Below are 14,140 nucleotides of genomic sequence, written 5' to 3'. Positions count from 1 at the left end.
TCTTGGTAGACGTCTTTGTCTTGAAACCATCACCACTGGGTTGTTGGCCACCTAGGTCTAGGGTTCTCTCCCATTCCCAACTACCTTGTTGGCTGTATGGCTTGGAAGTACCACCTTTGAGTGATATGTTCTGTATCCAAGCTGGTTTTTAATGGCATCTCCAGCCCTGCCAAAGTTGGGAATTCTTCCTCTTCAGGGTAGGTAACACTGCCTCCTAGGGCGGGCAGGATCCCGGTGATCTCCGGAAGAACATGTACCCAAGACATCCATCTGCTGATCTGCCCCTAAAGCCTGAGGTCCAAGGAGATGCTCTTTGTGAGTGGTCTTGATTAATCAACAAAATAGTCCAGGGAGGAAGTTAAATTTGGCTTCCCTATCACTGTAGCTGGAGAGAATGTCTCAGAATAATCCCGACTTATTTTCCGTTAAAAACCCTGCAGATCTTTCCAGCTGCTGCCCCTGCACATGTTGCACTGTCTCTGCTTTTGCTGTCACTGCAAGATCTGCAAGTATTTGCTTGTGGATGCCTTTTTTTTGTGAAATGTCTTGATGCCTCTTTGTTTCAGCTGACTGTTAGATGACACCTCAAAGGGCAGAGGATTTGCATCCTCTTTGGTTTCTTTATTGCTGATCTTTGTGGTTGGTATTTCCTCTCTGCATGCTGCTGTGAATATCTATTCCTCTGTAGGGCTAAGAGGTGCCCTGTGGGTTCCCCACGTTAACCCAGGAGAGTCAAGTGCCCATATCTCCTCCTCCCCTGCTTCTCTCCTGTGTTGTTTATTTGCTCCCATCCCAATGAAAGCAGAAGATGATTCACAGTAGCAGAACCTGTGTCTTCAGCTTCCCACTCCTCTGCCCTCTTTTCAGCTGTTTAACAAAGTCACTGAAGCAGAGGTCACCCTGCAGAACAGCGGGAAGGTTGGATTCACCTACATGGTGCTGAACCCCAGCACGGCCCCTGCAGACAGTCCTGTGCCCGGTGTGCCCCTGGTCCTGCCCAGCGTGGTGAGTAGTGCCAGGGATGAACCCTGGGTCAGGAGAGGGTGACAGGGAAAGGAGTGTGGCCAGCAGGTTGAGGGAAGTGATTCTGCCCCTCTGCTCTGGTGAGACCCCCCTGCAGTGCTGATCCAGTTCTGGGATCTCAGCACAGGACAGACATGGACCTGTTGGAGAGGGGCCAGAGGAGCCACAGAAATGATCAGAGGCTGGAACAGCTCGGCTGGGAGGACAGACTGAGAGAGTTGGGGTGTTCAGCTGGAGAAGAGAAGGCTCCAGGGAGACCTTATTGCAGCATTTCTGTACTTGAAAGTGGCTAATAAGATGGGGACAGACTTTTTAGCAGGGCCTGTTGTGACAGAACAAGAGGTGATGGTTTTAAACTGAAGGAGGGGAGATTCAGGCCAGACATGAGGAAGACATTTTTTACACTGAGGGTGGTGAAACACTGGCCCAGGTTGCCCAGAGAGGTGGCGGATGAACCATCCCTGGAGACATCCCAGGCCAGACTGGACAGGGCTCTAAACTACCTGATGTGGGTGCAGATGTCCCTGCTTATGGCAGGGGTTGGATTGAATGAGCTTTGAAGGTCCCTTCCAACACAAACTATTCTATAGGGAGGAAAAAGGGTGTGGAGGGGAGGAAAACAACTTGCCAGGAGAGTTACACTCACAGCTAGGAGAGACAGGGTTGTAAGAATTCTTGCTGGGGGGCAGACAAGGTTGAGTAAGCGCAGTCCTGCTAGCTTTCATTAATGAAGGCCTTAGCCAGCGACTGGCCTTGCTGTCACACAGCACCTACTGTCAGGGACACTGGTGCTTCCATATCTCTTGGGACCCTGACTGTTGTGCTCTCTAGTGGTGCTGGCACTGGAGCTGGACAGTGCAGGCACTACTGAGGATCACTTTACCCAGGCTGTGTGATCAGATGGGACTTACTGCTTGTTCCTGCCTGTAACAAAACCTGCCTGCCCCCTGCCAGCACTAAGCAGGAATTAAATGCTTTCTTGTGTGGGCATGAAGCTCCTTTGCCGGAAATTCTAACAGCCCCTGTACTGGCCCCTCACTTCTCCAGCTTTGTGGGGCTGGAATAGCAAGAAGAGGAGTTTGCAGCTTCCCACCATCCCACTTTCTCTGTCCTGTCTGGATGTCTTTGAGCTGAAGTGGTGGTCCTATCTGTGTCCTTTTTTTGCAATGGGAAGAGGAAGCCAAATGGATTTCACATTTATTTGTGCCTGTCTCCCACAAGGGATGACACACCGATGCCCTCTTCCTGTGAGCTTCTGAAGACACAGCTCTGCTTGGACCCATGCAGTTGCTGCTGTAACAGCATCGCCGGCCCTGGCAGCTTGTCCAGGATCTATCCCGCTCAGCAGCTTCTCCCTGCAGCATGGAGGGGAGCGGGAAGCTGACGGTTCAGCCTCACATGCTGAGGAAAGCTGCAACTGTGTCCTGTCACCCAGAGCAGTGTTGCTGTCTGCTTGTATTTGCTCTCGACCTGGCTGGCCTGAGCCCACCTCTTCTGGAAGCATGGAAATGTCCTTCCCTGCAACACCTCCTTCCCTGGGTCTCATCCTAGTCTCTGCTCCCGTGTTTCCAGAGATGTGCATCTGCCAGTCACTGTTGGTCTGGATAGGCTTGTGTACCCTCAGTGTAACTGCACAGGCAGAAGATGTTTGATTGGTATCTGTTAATAAGGGGTCAGGCCCCTTGACACCAGCCTGGGAACCACTGATGTGCTGTGACAGGAGCTGCTGGCCCTGCTGAGAGCCTGGGCACTTCACTCACCTTCCATAGTAGATGTTAGAAGACCTTTTATTGAGTCTGGCTCTTGCTAGCAGAGGGTGAACACTGTGACAGAAGAGCTGTGCTGTAGATCTTTCCCATGGGAATGACTCCTATAAGCCCTCTGAAGGGATACTGCATCCTAGTGTGAGAGACTTTGACTTTGGGATACAAGAAAGCCAGAAGGCGAGTTTGTCTGATGCTTTCTTATCCTTCAGAACTTTACTTCTATTCTCAGTGTGTCTGTTATCTGAGCCATCCCTCCCTCTTCTCCCATGCCCCGCAGGGTCACATTGAACCTGGCAAGGAGCAAGTGCTGAAAGTCTATTACCTGCCAGGAGTGCCTGGAGTCTTCTGCAAGACTTTCCAGATCCAAGTGGGTCACCTGGAGCCAGACGAAATCTCCCTGAAAGGAGAGGCAAGCTTTCCCAGGATCTGCTTGGACCTTCCCAGGAACATCAAAGGTGAGCACTGCCTGTCTGCTCCTCAGGAAGCTCCTCCATTTTGGGGTTTTGGGTTTGTTTTTCCTGCCTCATGTCATACATCCATAGTGCAGCTCACACCTACCTCCCCTAAGCCTGGAGATGTCAGGGCTACCAGACCAACACTCAGCCCTCTGGTTGCTTGCTGAGTCTCTCACAGACAAGCCTGTGCGGGCTTTGCCCCAGGGGCCATCCTGCAGAGCTCGCCAGCATATCTGTCAGAGTCCTGGAAAGACAATGGCTGGACAGAAATGCCTAGGAAAGCTGTAATGTGGGCTGGCAGGGATTTTGGCAGGGTTGGATTTGCATCGTGTTCCAAAAATACTTGGAGAGGCAGATGAGTGGGAATGAACATCAGGATTCAGAGAGGAGCAGCAGCATCCACTTTCCATAGATTGCTCAAGGAGTTGTGTTCTCTGAGAGAGGCCAGCGTCAGGGGAGTGGGACTTCCCAACTTCAGTGGGAATGGTGCTGCACCCACCCTATTTGTGGATGTTTTTTTCCTTCAGGAAATGAAAAATATGAGAACGTCCTCAAGAAGGCAAAAGAAAAGATGGAAAAAGACAGACAGAGCAATGAAGCCGTTGTTCCGGGGGAGGCTGCGGCTGCAGAGCCACCCACAGATGACTCAGACACCGTGGTGAGAACAACTGCTGCCCTGTTTGGCATGTGCCACCCTCCCGCCGTGTCACTTGGGCCCCTTGCACCCTGCAGCAGGTTCCCAGTGCCTTGCTGGCACTTGAGACCTCCCTGCCACATCTGACCATTGTCATACATTGGCACAGCCTTGCCCCAGGGGCTGCCCACCTCTGGCAGTTGTCCCTCTGATAGATGCATGAGCTTCCTGACTGTCCCAGAGAGAGATCCTGACTGAATTTATGGTACTTTGAAGGAGATGCAAGTTTATCACTGGGGTATTTGTTGCTCATAACCCAAGCCCTGCCAGGTTTACAGAGCTTAGTAGTGGCAGCTCCCTTTTCAGGAGAGCTTTTGTCCAAGATGCTTGGGCAGTGGCTGGGGCAGGCAGCTACTTGGAGCACTGGAAGGTTCCTGGCTTGTTTGTCTGACCAGATCAACGTTTATAGGAGTCACTGGGTGGGTGAAGATGCTGGAGTTCATTTCCCTTCAGATAAGGTCCTGGCCAAGAGAGCAGGAGGTGTCGCAGACACTGTGAGACAGGGGAATCACACCATCCCTCTCAACAAGAGCAGGGTGGGATCCTCTTTCAGAGACAAGCCTGTGCTTTGGGAAGGGCCTTTGCTAACCAGCCACCATCCTTGCTTTCCTCCTGCAGCTTGACACTCTGCTGCAAATGCAGATGGAGGAGATGCTGATAGAGGAGCACGCCCTGGAGCAGCAGAAAACTCTCGCTGATGCTCCCCCAGAGGACGCTGCCTTTGACCAGCGTGCTCGTCAGAGGCTTCTCAAGTTAGTGGGGACTCCTGTACTCTGTCTCCAGGCACCTCAAGGGTAACACCCAGCAGCTCCTGAGAGCTCATTGTGCCTGCACAGCTAAGCATAGCTGGGGCCTTCAGAAGGGTGTGATCCTGCAAACTTTAACATGGACTCTGTGAGCAACTGAGCGTCCTCACCTCTACAGTGCCACCGCAAGCTTTGGGGGTGCTCAGCTCCCCACAGACGGCTCCAGTGCAGACCGTCAAGCCTATCCAGATAGCATGGGCACCAGCCCCGCTGACAAGCTCTGAAAGAGGTGACTCAAAGCTGGCAATTTATTTCCAACAAACGGATCATGCTAAGCAAAAAGAGCAGGGTGATGCACAGATAGTAGCTTGAAAAATGCTAAATCCGGGTGGCTTGGATGCTGGTGGGGCTGCAGTGCTTACCTGGGTAACATGGTCCTTCCTTTTACTTCTTCATGGTGAGCCATGGGAACTGTATGCTCCAGTTCAGGAAGATGATGCTCTGCAGAAGAGATGGTTTGTATGTTTTTCCTAGTGGGATTGCTCTGGAAAAGGACCTTCCCATGAATCTCATAGGTGTAGATTACTACATTTACTGGTGCTGCTTTTGGGACAGATGTGGTTGCAGAGATGTGAGGATTCCTCTGGGGCAAATTTTATCACAAGGTCCTGAAGCAGTGTCAGACTTGGGCTGTACCCCTGGCTCAGCAGTTCCACTGAGACCAGTGGAAGTCCAGTGTACTTATTTATAACAGCTTTTCTTAGCAGAGGAGCTGTGACCAGTATCCATTTTAAACTAATTTTATTTTAACACCCCATTGCTAGCTGATAAAACCTAAGACCTACACTCCCTGTGACTTTCCGAAGTCTTACCACCAGATGGTCAGGCCTTGGGTTTCACTGCCTAGAGCTGAGTTTTTAGAGCAGTGGTTACAGAAATATCCATTTTATTTGCATCTTCCACCCACTTGGAAACTGAGCCAGGCTGTGGTTTGACTGTCCTTCCTCCTTCTTTCAGAGCTCAGCTGCCCGAGTATGTCCTGGACTTCGGCTACGTCATTCTTGGTAACATCCACACACACATAGTGAAGATCACCAACACCGGACAATTCCCTGTGTCCTTCCATGCCAACGGACAGGTCCTGCATGACTCAGGTAACTAGTGATGGAGCAACTTCACGTGGGCTTGAAGGAGCTCTGGCAGGTTAGCTGAATCCACTGGCCATGGGGAGTTTTTTTGAGAGCTTACATAGCTTTTTTCTCCTTGGGAGCCTCTGCTTTAGAGCCAGAGTTCTCCAGACCAGCAGTGCCCTGAGACCTGGCCTGCCTGTGGCTGCCTGAACACCTCATTGCATGGGCCAAGTGGTCTCATCACCTTGGTCACCTCTCAACATCATCTCCTCTTGGCCACCATGAGCATCATCTGAGTTTCTTTGTGCACTCTGTGTTCTTGTGTTGCGAACAGATGGGACCCTTTGTGGTTTGGAAGTGCTTTGTTTAGAGATCTGATGTCATAGCACTTCTGTTCAGCCTTTATTGAGAAAACAGCCTGTGAGGTCCTTTGGTATATCAAAACAGGCCTTGAGGTAAGGCTGCGGTACCATCAGACAGTGACTCACTGTCTGAAGGGTGTTCAGGTGTCTTGTCTAAGTTGTTTTCCAGAGAGCACCACAGTCTGGGGGAATCATAGTTGGATATTCTCCTTTGGCTGTGCATCCTTCCCTGGGAAGGTGCTGCTGGGGCTGCTCAACTGATATGTTTCCTCTTTACCACGTGGGTCTTGGATTCTGGCTGTGAACACCCTTTCTCCTTGTGTGGTGACAAGCGAGAAAGAGTGGCAGGTTTCTCTGCAAATGCTGCCAGCCAGAACACCCATATATTTTTAACGTGCTTGTGACACATTCATGTCGATTGTGTATCTCAGCTGCTTTATTTTCATCTGTTCAAGGTTTCAGAGTGGAGCTGGACCGTGTGAAGCACCTGCCCTACTGTGAGACAGAGACTTTCGAAGTGCGCTTTGACCCACAAAGTGCCAGCCTGCCACGGGAAGAGGTGGACGTGCTCATGCCCATCAAGGTACCACATGCTTCCTCACCTCCCTGTGCCCACACCGCCTTTCGGGGCAGCTGTCAGGTTGGACACAGCAGCAGATGTCACCTTGACTCTCAGCTGGATGCTCTGTCCTTCACTAGGTCTCAGGAGGACCCACGTTTCACCTCCGCCTCCGTGCCAAGGTGACTGTGCCATCCCTCTGCCTCTCCAGGGACAGACTGCAGTTCTCTGTTATCCAATGTGGCCAGTGTCAGGAAGAAACTGTCCAGCTCCACAATCGGCTCCAGGTCCCCTGTAAATGGTTCATCACCATGAATGAGCCTGTTCAGAAGGTAAAGAACAGACAACATGTAACATAGACCTTCTTGGTTGGGTTTTATTTGCCTCAGTTGCATTTTCTGCCCCTATGGCTGCCTGAGCACTTGAGCTACAGCTCCTTTGAGGAAGCATTGGAGGGCACAGAGCAAGGCTGGTTCACCTGAACCTGTTAGCTGATGCCTCTACTTCTCTGTCACCTTCACCTGTTCCTCATCTTCTGAGGACAGTGCCTCTCCATTTGCTTGCCCTGCCTGCATGTTTTCCCTCCAGTTCTAGGCCAGTAGTGGCCATGGCTGGTTTGGATGTGGCTGCTCTCAGCACCATGACAGTATATCAGCACTGCAGGAACCAAGGTTCTGTCCTCGCAGACCAAGGAGACCTCATGCAATTGTTTTTTGTGCTCAGGTGGACAAACATTTGCCAGCAAACATACGTCTGAGGCTGCTCCAGGAGCTGAATGCCAAGTCCCGTATCTTCCAAGTGCTGCCCTCAGCTGGAGCCCTTGCTCCAGGAGAGCGATGCCATGTGCAAGTCAGGTTTTCACCAAAAGAAGAGGTGAGAACAGCAGGTGTCACTCCCGGGAGGTCTGGCAGACCAGTGTGGTAACAGGAACCCAGCACAGGCAGGAGGAGATGAGTAGCTTTCTGCAAGCCCCATACATGCTGTGCCTCAGTTTCCCCTGCAGTAAACTCTTCTGAGAGGTGCTTTGAAATCCCCATGTGGAGCTTGCACAGAGAGCATCAGGGCACTGTGGTGTGACTCCCTCTTGGCATGTGGAGGGAAATCTACCTGTTTTCTCTCACCTTTCCCCCTGTGTTGGGTGTATTTACAGGCTGTAATGCCCTGGTACAGAGCAGCTGGCACACTTGTGGGGGTTAACCCTGGCAAGGCCAATTTAGGTTAATCCTGCTGCTAATGCTAGCAGACAACAACCACCGGACATGTTCCTGGGCACAGCAGGCTGGTCACCTACCATGGTGTGCTGCCACCGGTCCCTGTGGCTCTGGCCCAGCCTGCCTGCGTGTTCTCAGGCAGCTTGGGAATTCGCTTAAGTGATGGAGCATCCCCAAAGGCAGTTTGTGTGTGGCCACTTGTGACTTGGAAACTGGCAGTGTGTGGCAGTGTGGACACAAGTGCTTCCATGCCTGGGAACAGTCCCAAAGATCTCTTAATTGCTTGTAGAGATGTCACCATCTTGTGTCTGGCTTTGACTAGAGCCAAGCTCTGAGCAGAGAACATGACCCTTATTTTTTGGCCAGTGAGAGCTCATCTGCCTCTTCCATGCAGCTGATGTTTGCCAGGACTGTGGGCAACATAACCCTGAGGACCTTTCTCATAAGCTTTGAGCTCCCTCATGACTAGGTGAAAACATCTGATACATCATTTTCCATGTGATATGAAAATATCCAGTTATACTTCACAGCACAATTCATCCCAGTTACTCAGAGCCAGCACACAGGTGCTTTAGCCTCTGCTGTGTGTAAATACCTGTTTTCCATTTGCCTTAGAGGTACCAGTAACAGCCCTGACCTTGGGGCAAGGGTTGAATTTGTGACCCTATCACCTGGGACTTGATGGGAGAACTTTCTGCACTCCTCTCTTTTTCAGAAATTCTACAGAAACGAACTGAAGATTAACATTTGCCAGAGCAGCCAGCACATCTGGCTACAGGTGTCAGGCTGGGGATTGGAGCCACAGCTGGAGTTCAGCCCCACTGTACTCGAGCTGGGACCATTGCTGCCCTACAGCTGTGGGGTGGAGGGGACCGTGCTGGTGAGGAACCTGTGCGAGTTCCCCATTGAGTTTTACTCACTGGAGTTTGACGAGCAGTACCTTGTTGAGGAGCAGGTGAGAGGGAAGGTCTGGTCCACACACACATGTTCCCATAGCTTCACAGTGCTCCAGCATTCCCAGGATCATCTCCATCTCCCATCCTGGGATGATGGAGACATCCCCAGGGCAAAGCCTGGTGGTGTTTCAGGGCCAGCCAGCTCTGCTGGAAGGTTGTGGAGGGGCTTGAATAGTCCATGTTGTTGGGAGGGAGAACTGAGGGAGAAGGTGGGTTGGCTGGGGAATCCCTTCATGCGATGGGGGTCAAGAAACTCATCTTGTGTGTGATTTCTCTTCACTACATGCACAGATCCTGCGGATGCTGAAGGACTATGATTGCCACAACACCTTGTTGCTGCCACTGCGTGCCCCAGGTGAGAAGCTGCCTCCAGAGCTGCTGGAGTACTATCAGGACCAGAATAGGCTGCAGGATGAGCAGGCAAAGTCCAAGACTGGAGAATCAACAGGCCAGGACAATGGTGAGGGTTTGACATTGGCTGTCCCGAGTGTGCACGCGGCAGGGAGTCCAGCCCACATATCCTGAGCTCTCCATAACCACCTTTTCCATGGATAGCCCATGCTTTTAGCAGCTGCCAATTCCTCAGCCTGGTGGAGGAATTCCTGTGTGAAAGTCTGTGGCTTGTAACATGCATCCTCTACCAGCCCTGAGTGCAGGCAGAGGAAACTCATACCTGCCTGCCATGGGATGGGGACATAATCAGGATATCCACTTGTGTCCCTCAACCACAAAGAGTAAGATTGGATGAGTTCTTCAGCCGGTTGAGCCAGGTCTAACATCACTGGCTATTTTATATTTGCTCCTTTCCAGCAACAAAACCACAAGCTCAAAATCCCCCTTGGGGCAGAGACAGCCTGGACAGGCTTCTCAGTGCCTTGGGAGTCTTCCCCCTAGAGAAACGTTTCATCTCTTGCATGTGGCCATGTAAAGTGGTGAATGGCAAAGAGCAGATTGCCTGGCCATGTTCACTGTCTTCTTTTCTCTCTGTGTACTTCTTCCTCAGCAAACTCTGAAGATGTCCAGTCTCTGCCAGATCAAGGAGGAAAGCTTCCTCTTGGGCTTGTTCACACCATCTCATCCCATAGCTCAGTTGTTCCCTCCACCAGTTTTGATGAAAACCAGTCCGTCAAGGTGGACTCTAAATCTGAATATTTAGAAGAGGAGGAGGAAGGTGTTGAGAAGAGATATGGGACAGGTAATAACTCCATGCTCTTCACTTATTTTATGTCCATTGTGACAAAAGGACCTTGGTGGAGGACTTCAGTGTCACCTCCATCACTTCACTGCAGCCTTGCGCCATCTTCACTCCTGTAGGCCCTGGATCTGCTCTTCTGTATGAAGTTTGTAGGATCCTGAGAGGAGTCTGGGGCAGGGACAAGTGAGAGGCCAGGGAGGTCTTCCCCTGCTTTGCCAAATGAACACTGTTGCCCTTAGGAGCTGCTGAGGTTGGGATGATGCTGTTCCATTTCCTAAGCAGGGCAACATGTTCTCTGTCCTCCAGCACTGCAGGCTGAGGTGGCTTTTGGTGACCTCCTAAGGATAGAGCTGGGAGCTCTTTCCAAATGCTGTTATGGTGAATTGAGACCCCAGACACATCTCCTGGTGTAATATTTCTAAAGCATCCAGCTTTTGGATAATTGCTTGATCATGGAGCCTCTCCCTTGGGACTCTCTAAACTGCCAGGTTCTGCCTGTGCCCCCCTTACTCAGCAGGACCTGGGACCTACCACCCATGAGAACCAAGTTGACAGTGCATGGAAAGAGACTGAGTCCAGTCCTTTTAGGTATTGCCAGATGCTCATTCTTTTTCTGCCACCCCATTTACTATTCTCTAAACAGGCACCTTCACCAGCATTTAGGGCAGACACTGATCTGCACAAGCCTAAACAAAGGGCATGGGGAGACCTCGGGTGTGACATTGGTTTCAGCAGTGTCTCCTCTCCCGGGACCTGAAGGGATGGGGAGGGTGATCAGGATCACAGGTAGGCAGCAATCTGACTTTTATCTGCTTCTGCTCAGTAGAGCATCGGCAAAGCGCTGTCAGCAGCAAAGTGACTGCGGGAGAGCTGGATGACAGCCCTGTCTGTAGGGCCATTGCCCGTCACCTCGGCATCGACATCTCTGCAGAAGGGCGCGCGGCCCGAAACCGCAGAGGGATCGTTGTCATTGTCCATGGGGCACCCCTGACAGGTAGGTGAACTGCAGCCCTTGGCTGCAAGGAGCAGGGGAAGCAGGAGAGACACATCCTGGTGGACTGTGGTGCTTGGTTGACCAGCTAAAGGGAAGCAACATAGCCCTGTTGGTACATGAAACGGTCCCAAGCCTTCACCTTGCTGATGCAAGTGTTGTGGCTCATCTTGCATCTGTACAGCTGGGCTCTTGTTCCCCAAAACCAGGTGGCCATGTCCCTGTTGCTTTGTGGGATTGCATTGCTCAGTGTCCATATTGCCTTATGGGAGCAGACCCTGGGGTACTGAGCCCCAAACCATGCCCAGGCGCTGCCTGAGACAACACTGACCAGCACAGGCTGCTGAACAGTCTGGGTGGTGGTGGGACAGTGCTCCAAACAATGTCCTGGCCCAGGGCTGAGGTCATGACAAGGGATAAAGTCCTCAGCTGAACATGAGGTGGAGATGATCCACCTGGCTGAAGAGTTCAGGGCTTCTAACCATGCTCAAGCTGCCTCCCTTATGGTGACTGTCCTTAAAATTTCAAAACCCTGTTTGGGGGTTTTCCAGAGCCTGTCCCTGAAAATGCCTCATGTGCAAGGGTCACTAAGCAGTGTTTCTCTCCCTCAAGGAAAGACGGCAGCAGCGGTTGCTCTGTCCAAATATTATGGTGCTGCCTGCTTGTCCATCGACGCTGTGGTGACAGAAGCCATCTCAGACAGGAGCAGCTCGGCAGGGCTTCGTGCCCGGGAGCTGTGCGTCAGGGCTGCCATCGAACAGAGCCGTAAGGAGACAGAGGAGTCCGGTAAGGAAAAATGCTGAACCCAAAGCAGCATTTCAGAAACCCACCATGACCATCCACTTCTGCTTTCTCCAGAGAAGAAGTTTGACAGCCTTTGGGTCTCTTAGAGAGGATGGGTGCAGTGTGTAGAAATGCAAAGCCTCTCTGGTTATTAAAAACAATGTCTATTATAAGAGCTCAGACAGAGGCACTATTACTGCCCTTGGGCTTCTTGGCACATGTTACTTTTTCTAGGGGAAGTGAAGAACACCTGTATCTTTTCAGAGTTGTTAGTATTTCCTCAAAGTTGAATCCAGCTTCCTCCTCATGCCCATCAGGCAGAACCACTGCCCACTTTAATGAGGAAAAAGCCCTCTGAAGTGGCTCATTAACCAGTAGACAAGTGACTTTAAGGGTGGCTTCACAAACATGAGAGGAAGGAAGGAATAACCTCCCAGGGGAGTTTCAGATGAGACATGCTGCAGATGAGCTGCTTTCTCTGAAGATTTTCCTGTATGTGCTGTCAGTTCACGCAGATAGTGTGTGGTGTGCTGTTCTCCACCTGAAACTGGAGACTTTTAGGAAACTTTACTGGGCAGTTGATGCCTGGAGCTCTGCCAGGTGAGGCCAGACCTTGGCTCTGGTGGGGGAGGTTTTCTGTTGCTCAGCTTTGAACCTGGTTCATCAGCTCCTGGCTTGGGAGCTGATGGAAGAAAGAGGGGCCTGGGTCACCGACAGGGTTATCCCACACAGAGGATTTAGCTCCAGTGGAGGTGGGTGATGCAGCTGGGGCAGGGCTGTGTGTTACAGTCTCCATGGGAGAAACCAGAATGGGTGCAAGGTATTAGAATGATGGTCCTGGAGGATAAACCCTTGGCTTGATCCACAGGGGAGCTGCTGTGCAAATGTTGTCACCTGCACACCCGTTTGTTGGGAGGGATGCAGGGCAGTGCATTAAAAACTCTCTGGCTTTAAAACCCATCTGATGGTGTGTTTTGTCATGCTAATAAGAGAAGCAAAGAAGGAGCTGCTTCTTCAAGGCAGTGCTGCTAGTGCCCAGAAGGCTGAGGGACATGGGCTGTGTCCCTGCCAGGGCACAGGGCTGTTGCCAGTGGGTTGCAGGTGCCTGCTTGCTCCCCAAAGCACAGGGCTGTCCCCAGCCCTGCTGAGCTGTCTCTCCCCTCTGCAGGTCAAAACACAGATGTGTCCCTCAGCCTGCAGCTCAGCGTTGAGGCCAAGCAGAGCCCAGGGGTGAGCCAGTCCAGCTCTGTGGACAAATTCAGCCTGAAGTCCATCAGTTCCCGAGTCCAGGGCAGCATCACAGGAGGAAAGAGAAAGACAAGTGTCCATACATCCCAGTCACAGAGACAGCATCTAATGGATCCAACAGGCTCTCAGGTGAAGTGTGATCTGCACTGGTTTACACATGGGACCTTTCTGTTGCTTTGAGAATCATAGATCATAGATCAGGTTGGAAGGGACCTTCAAAGCTCATGCAGTGCCACCCCTGCCATGAGCAGGGACATCTTCACCAGATCAAGTTGCTCAGAGCCCCATCCAGCCTGGCCTGGGATGTCTCCAGGGATGGGGTGTCCACCACCTCTCTGAGAAACTTGGGCCAGTCATTCACCATCCTCATCACAAAACTTATGTCTAGTCTGGATCTTCCTCCTTTTCATTTAAAACCATTACCCCTTGTCCTATTGCTACAGGTCTTAGTAAAAGTGAAGGGGCTGCTTATGGTGGAGGCTCCATGTCCCCCAGAGCCTGGTGCAGGACTATGCAGTGCAGGGAGCCCGCTGGGCAGGTTGGGGATGGCGTGGGGTGGGAACAAAATCCTGTCCTCCAGCAGAAAAACTCTGCTGGGTCTTAAAGTTTGTTGGCAAAGTGCAGTCCTGGCTAATGTGGCTGCACAGTGTGGCACCGGGAGCTTACAAGCTTGGGTCTGTGCTGGCCAAGGGATGTGACCCCCAGGGCTGTCCCCTGTTGCTGCTGGCCTGCAGTCCTGTTCTAGTCATCTGCTAGTGAGAAACCCCAGCTCCAAGTGTGGCAGTTGGAATTGTTTGTGAGTTTCCAAAGTGTTTGATTTTTCTTGTGGTGTTCAATGTCACAGGGCTTGTGCAGTTCTCATCCCGTGTCTTCCCTTCCCTGCGTTCCTGCGCAGCAGTGGCTGAGCATCAGCAGCAGCACGGTGGGAGAGCCGGGCTTCATGAGCTGCGTGCTGCCTGAGGACTTGCTGGTGACCATCCTGTCTGAAAGGCTGCAGGTATGTGGGGTGGAGGCAGATTCT

The 14,140-nt window shown here is 51.7% G+C and overlaps 1 protein-coding gene across 1 annotated transcript in view; it reads left to right on the top strand.

Moving 5' to 3' along the window:
* Window positions 1-14,140, top strand: part of HYDIN (HYDIN axonemal central pair apparatus protein) — a gene marked incomplete at both ends in the record, with an annotated part of 136,703 nt that overhangs the window by 89,258 nt on the left and 33,305 nt on the right. The window contains 15 exon segments of the mRNA XM_080352011.1: window positions 868-1,005; window positions 3,067-3,244; window positions 3,772-3,902; window positions 4,557-4,690; window positions 5,702-5,843; window positions 6,640-6,759; window positions 6,876-7,067; window positions 7,459-7,608; window positions 8,662-8,901; window positions 9,194-9,362; window positions 9,906-10,097; window positions 10,921-11,091; window positions 11,701-11,874; window positions 13,040-13,248; window positions 13,964-14,116. Coding sequence (XP_080208137.1) covers window positions 868-1,005; window positions 3,067-3,244; window positions 3,772-3,902; window positions 4,557-4,690; window positions 5,702-5,843; window positions 6,640-6,759; window positions 6,876-7,067; window positions 7,459-7,608; window positions 8,662-8,901; window positions 9,194-9,362; window positions 9,906-10,097; window positions 10,921-11,091; window positions 11,701-11,874; window positions 13,040-13,248; window positions 13,964-14,116 — 2,493 coding nt within the window.

This window comes from Nesoenas mayeri (genome assembly GCF_963082525.1).
Source record: "Nesoenas mayeri genome assembly, chromosome: 12".
In the NCBI taxonomy this organism is placed as follows: Eukaryota; Metazoa; Chordata; class Aves; order Columbiformes; family Columbidae; genus Nesoenas; species Nesoenas mayeri.
This window is presented reverse-complemented; position numbering and strand designations above follow the sequence as displayed.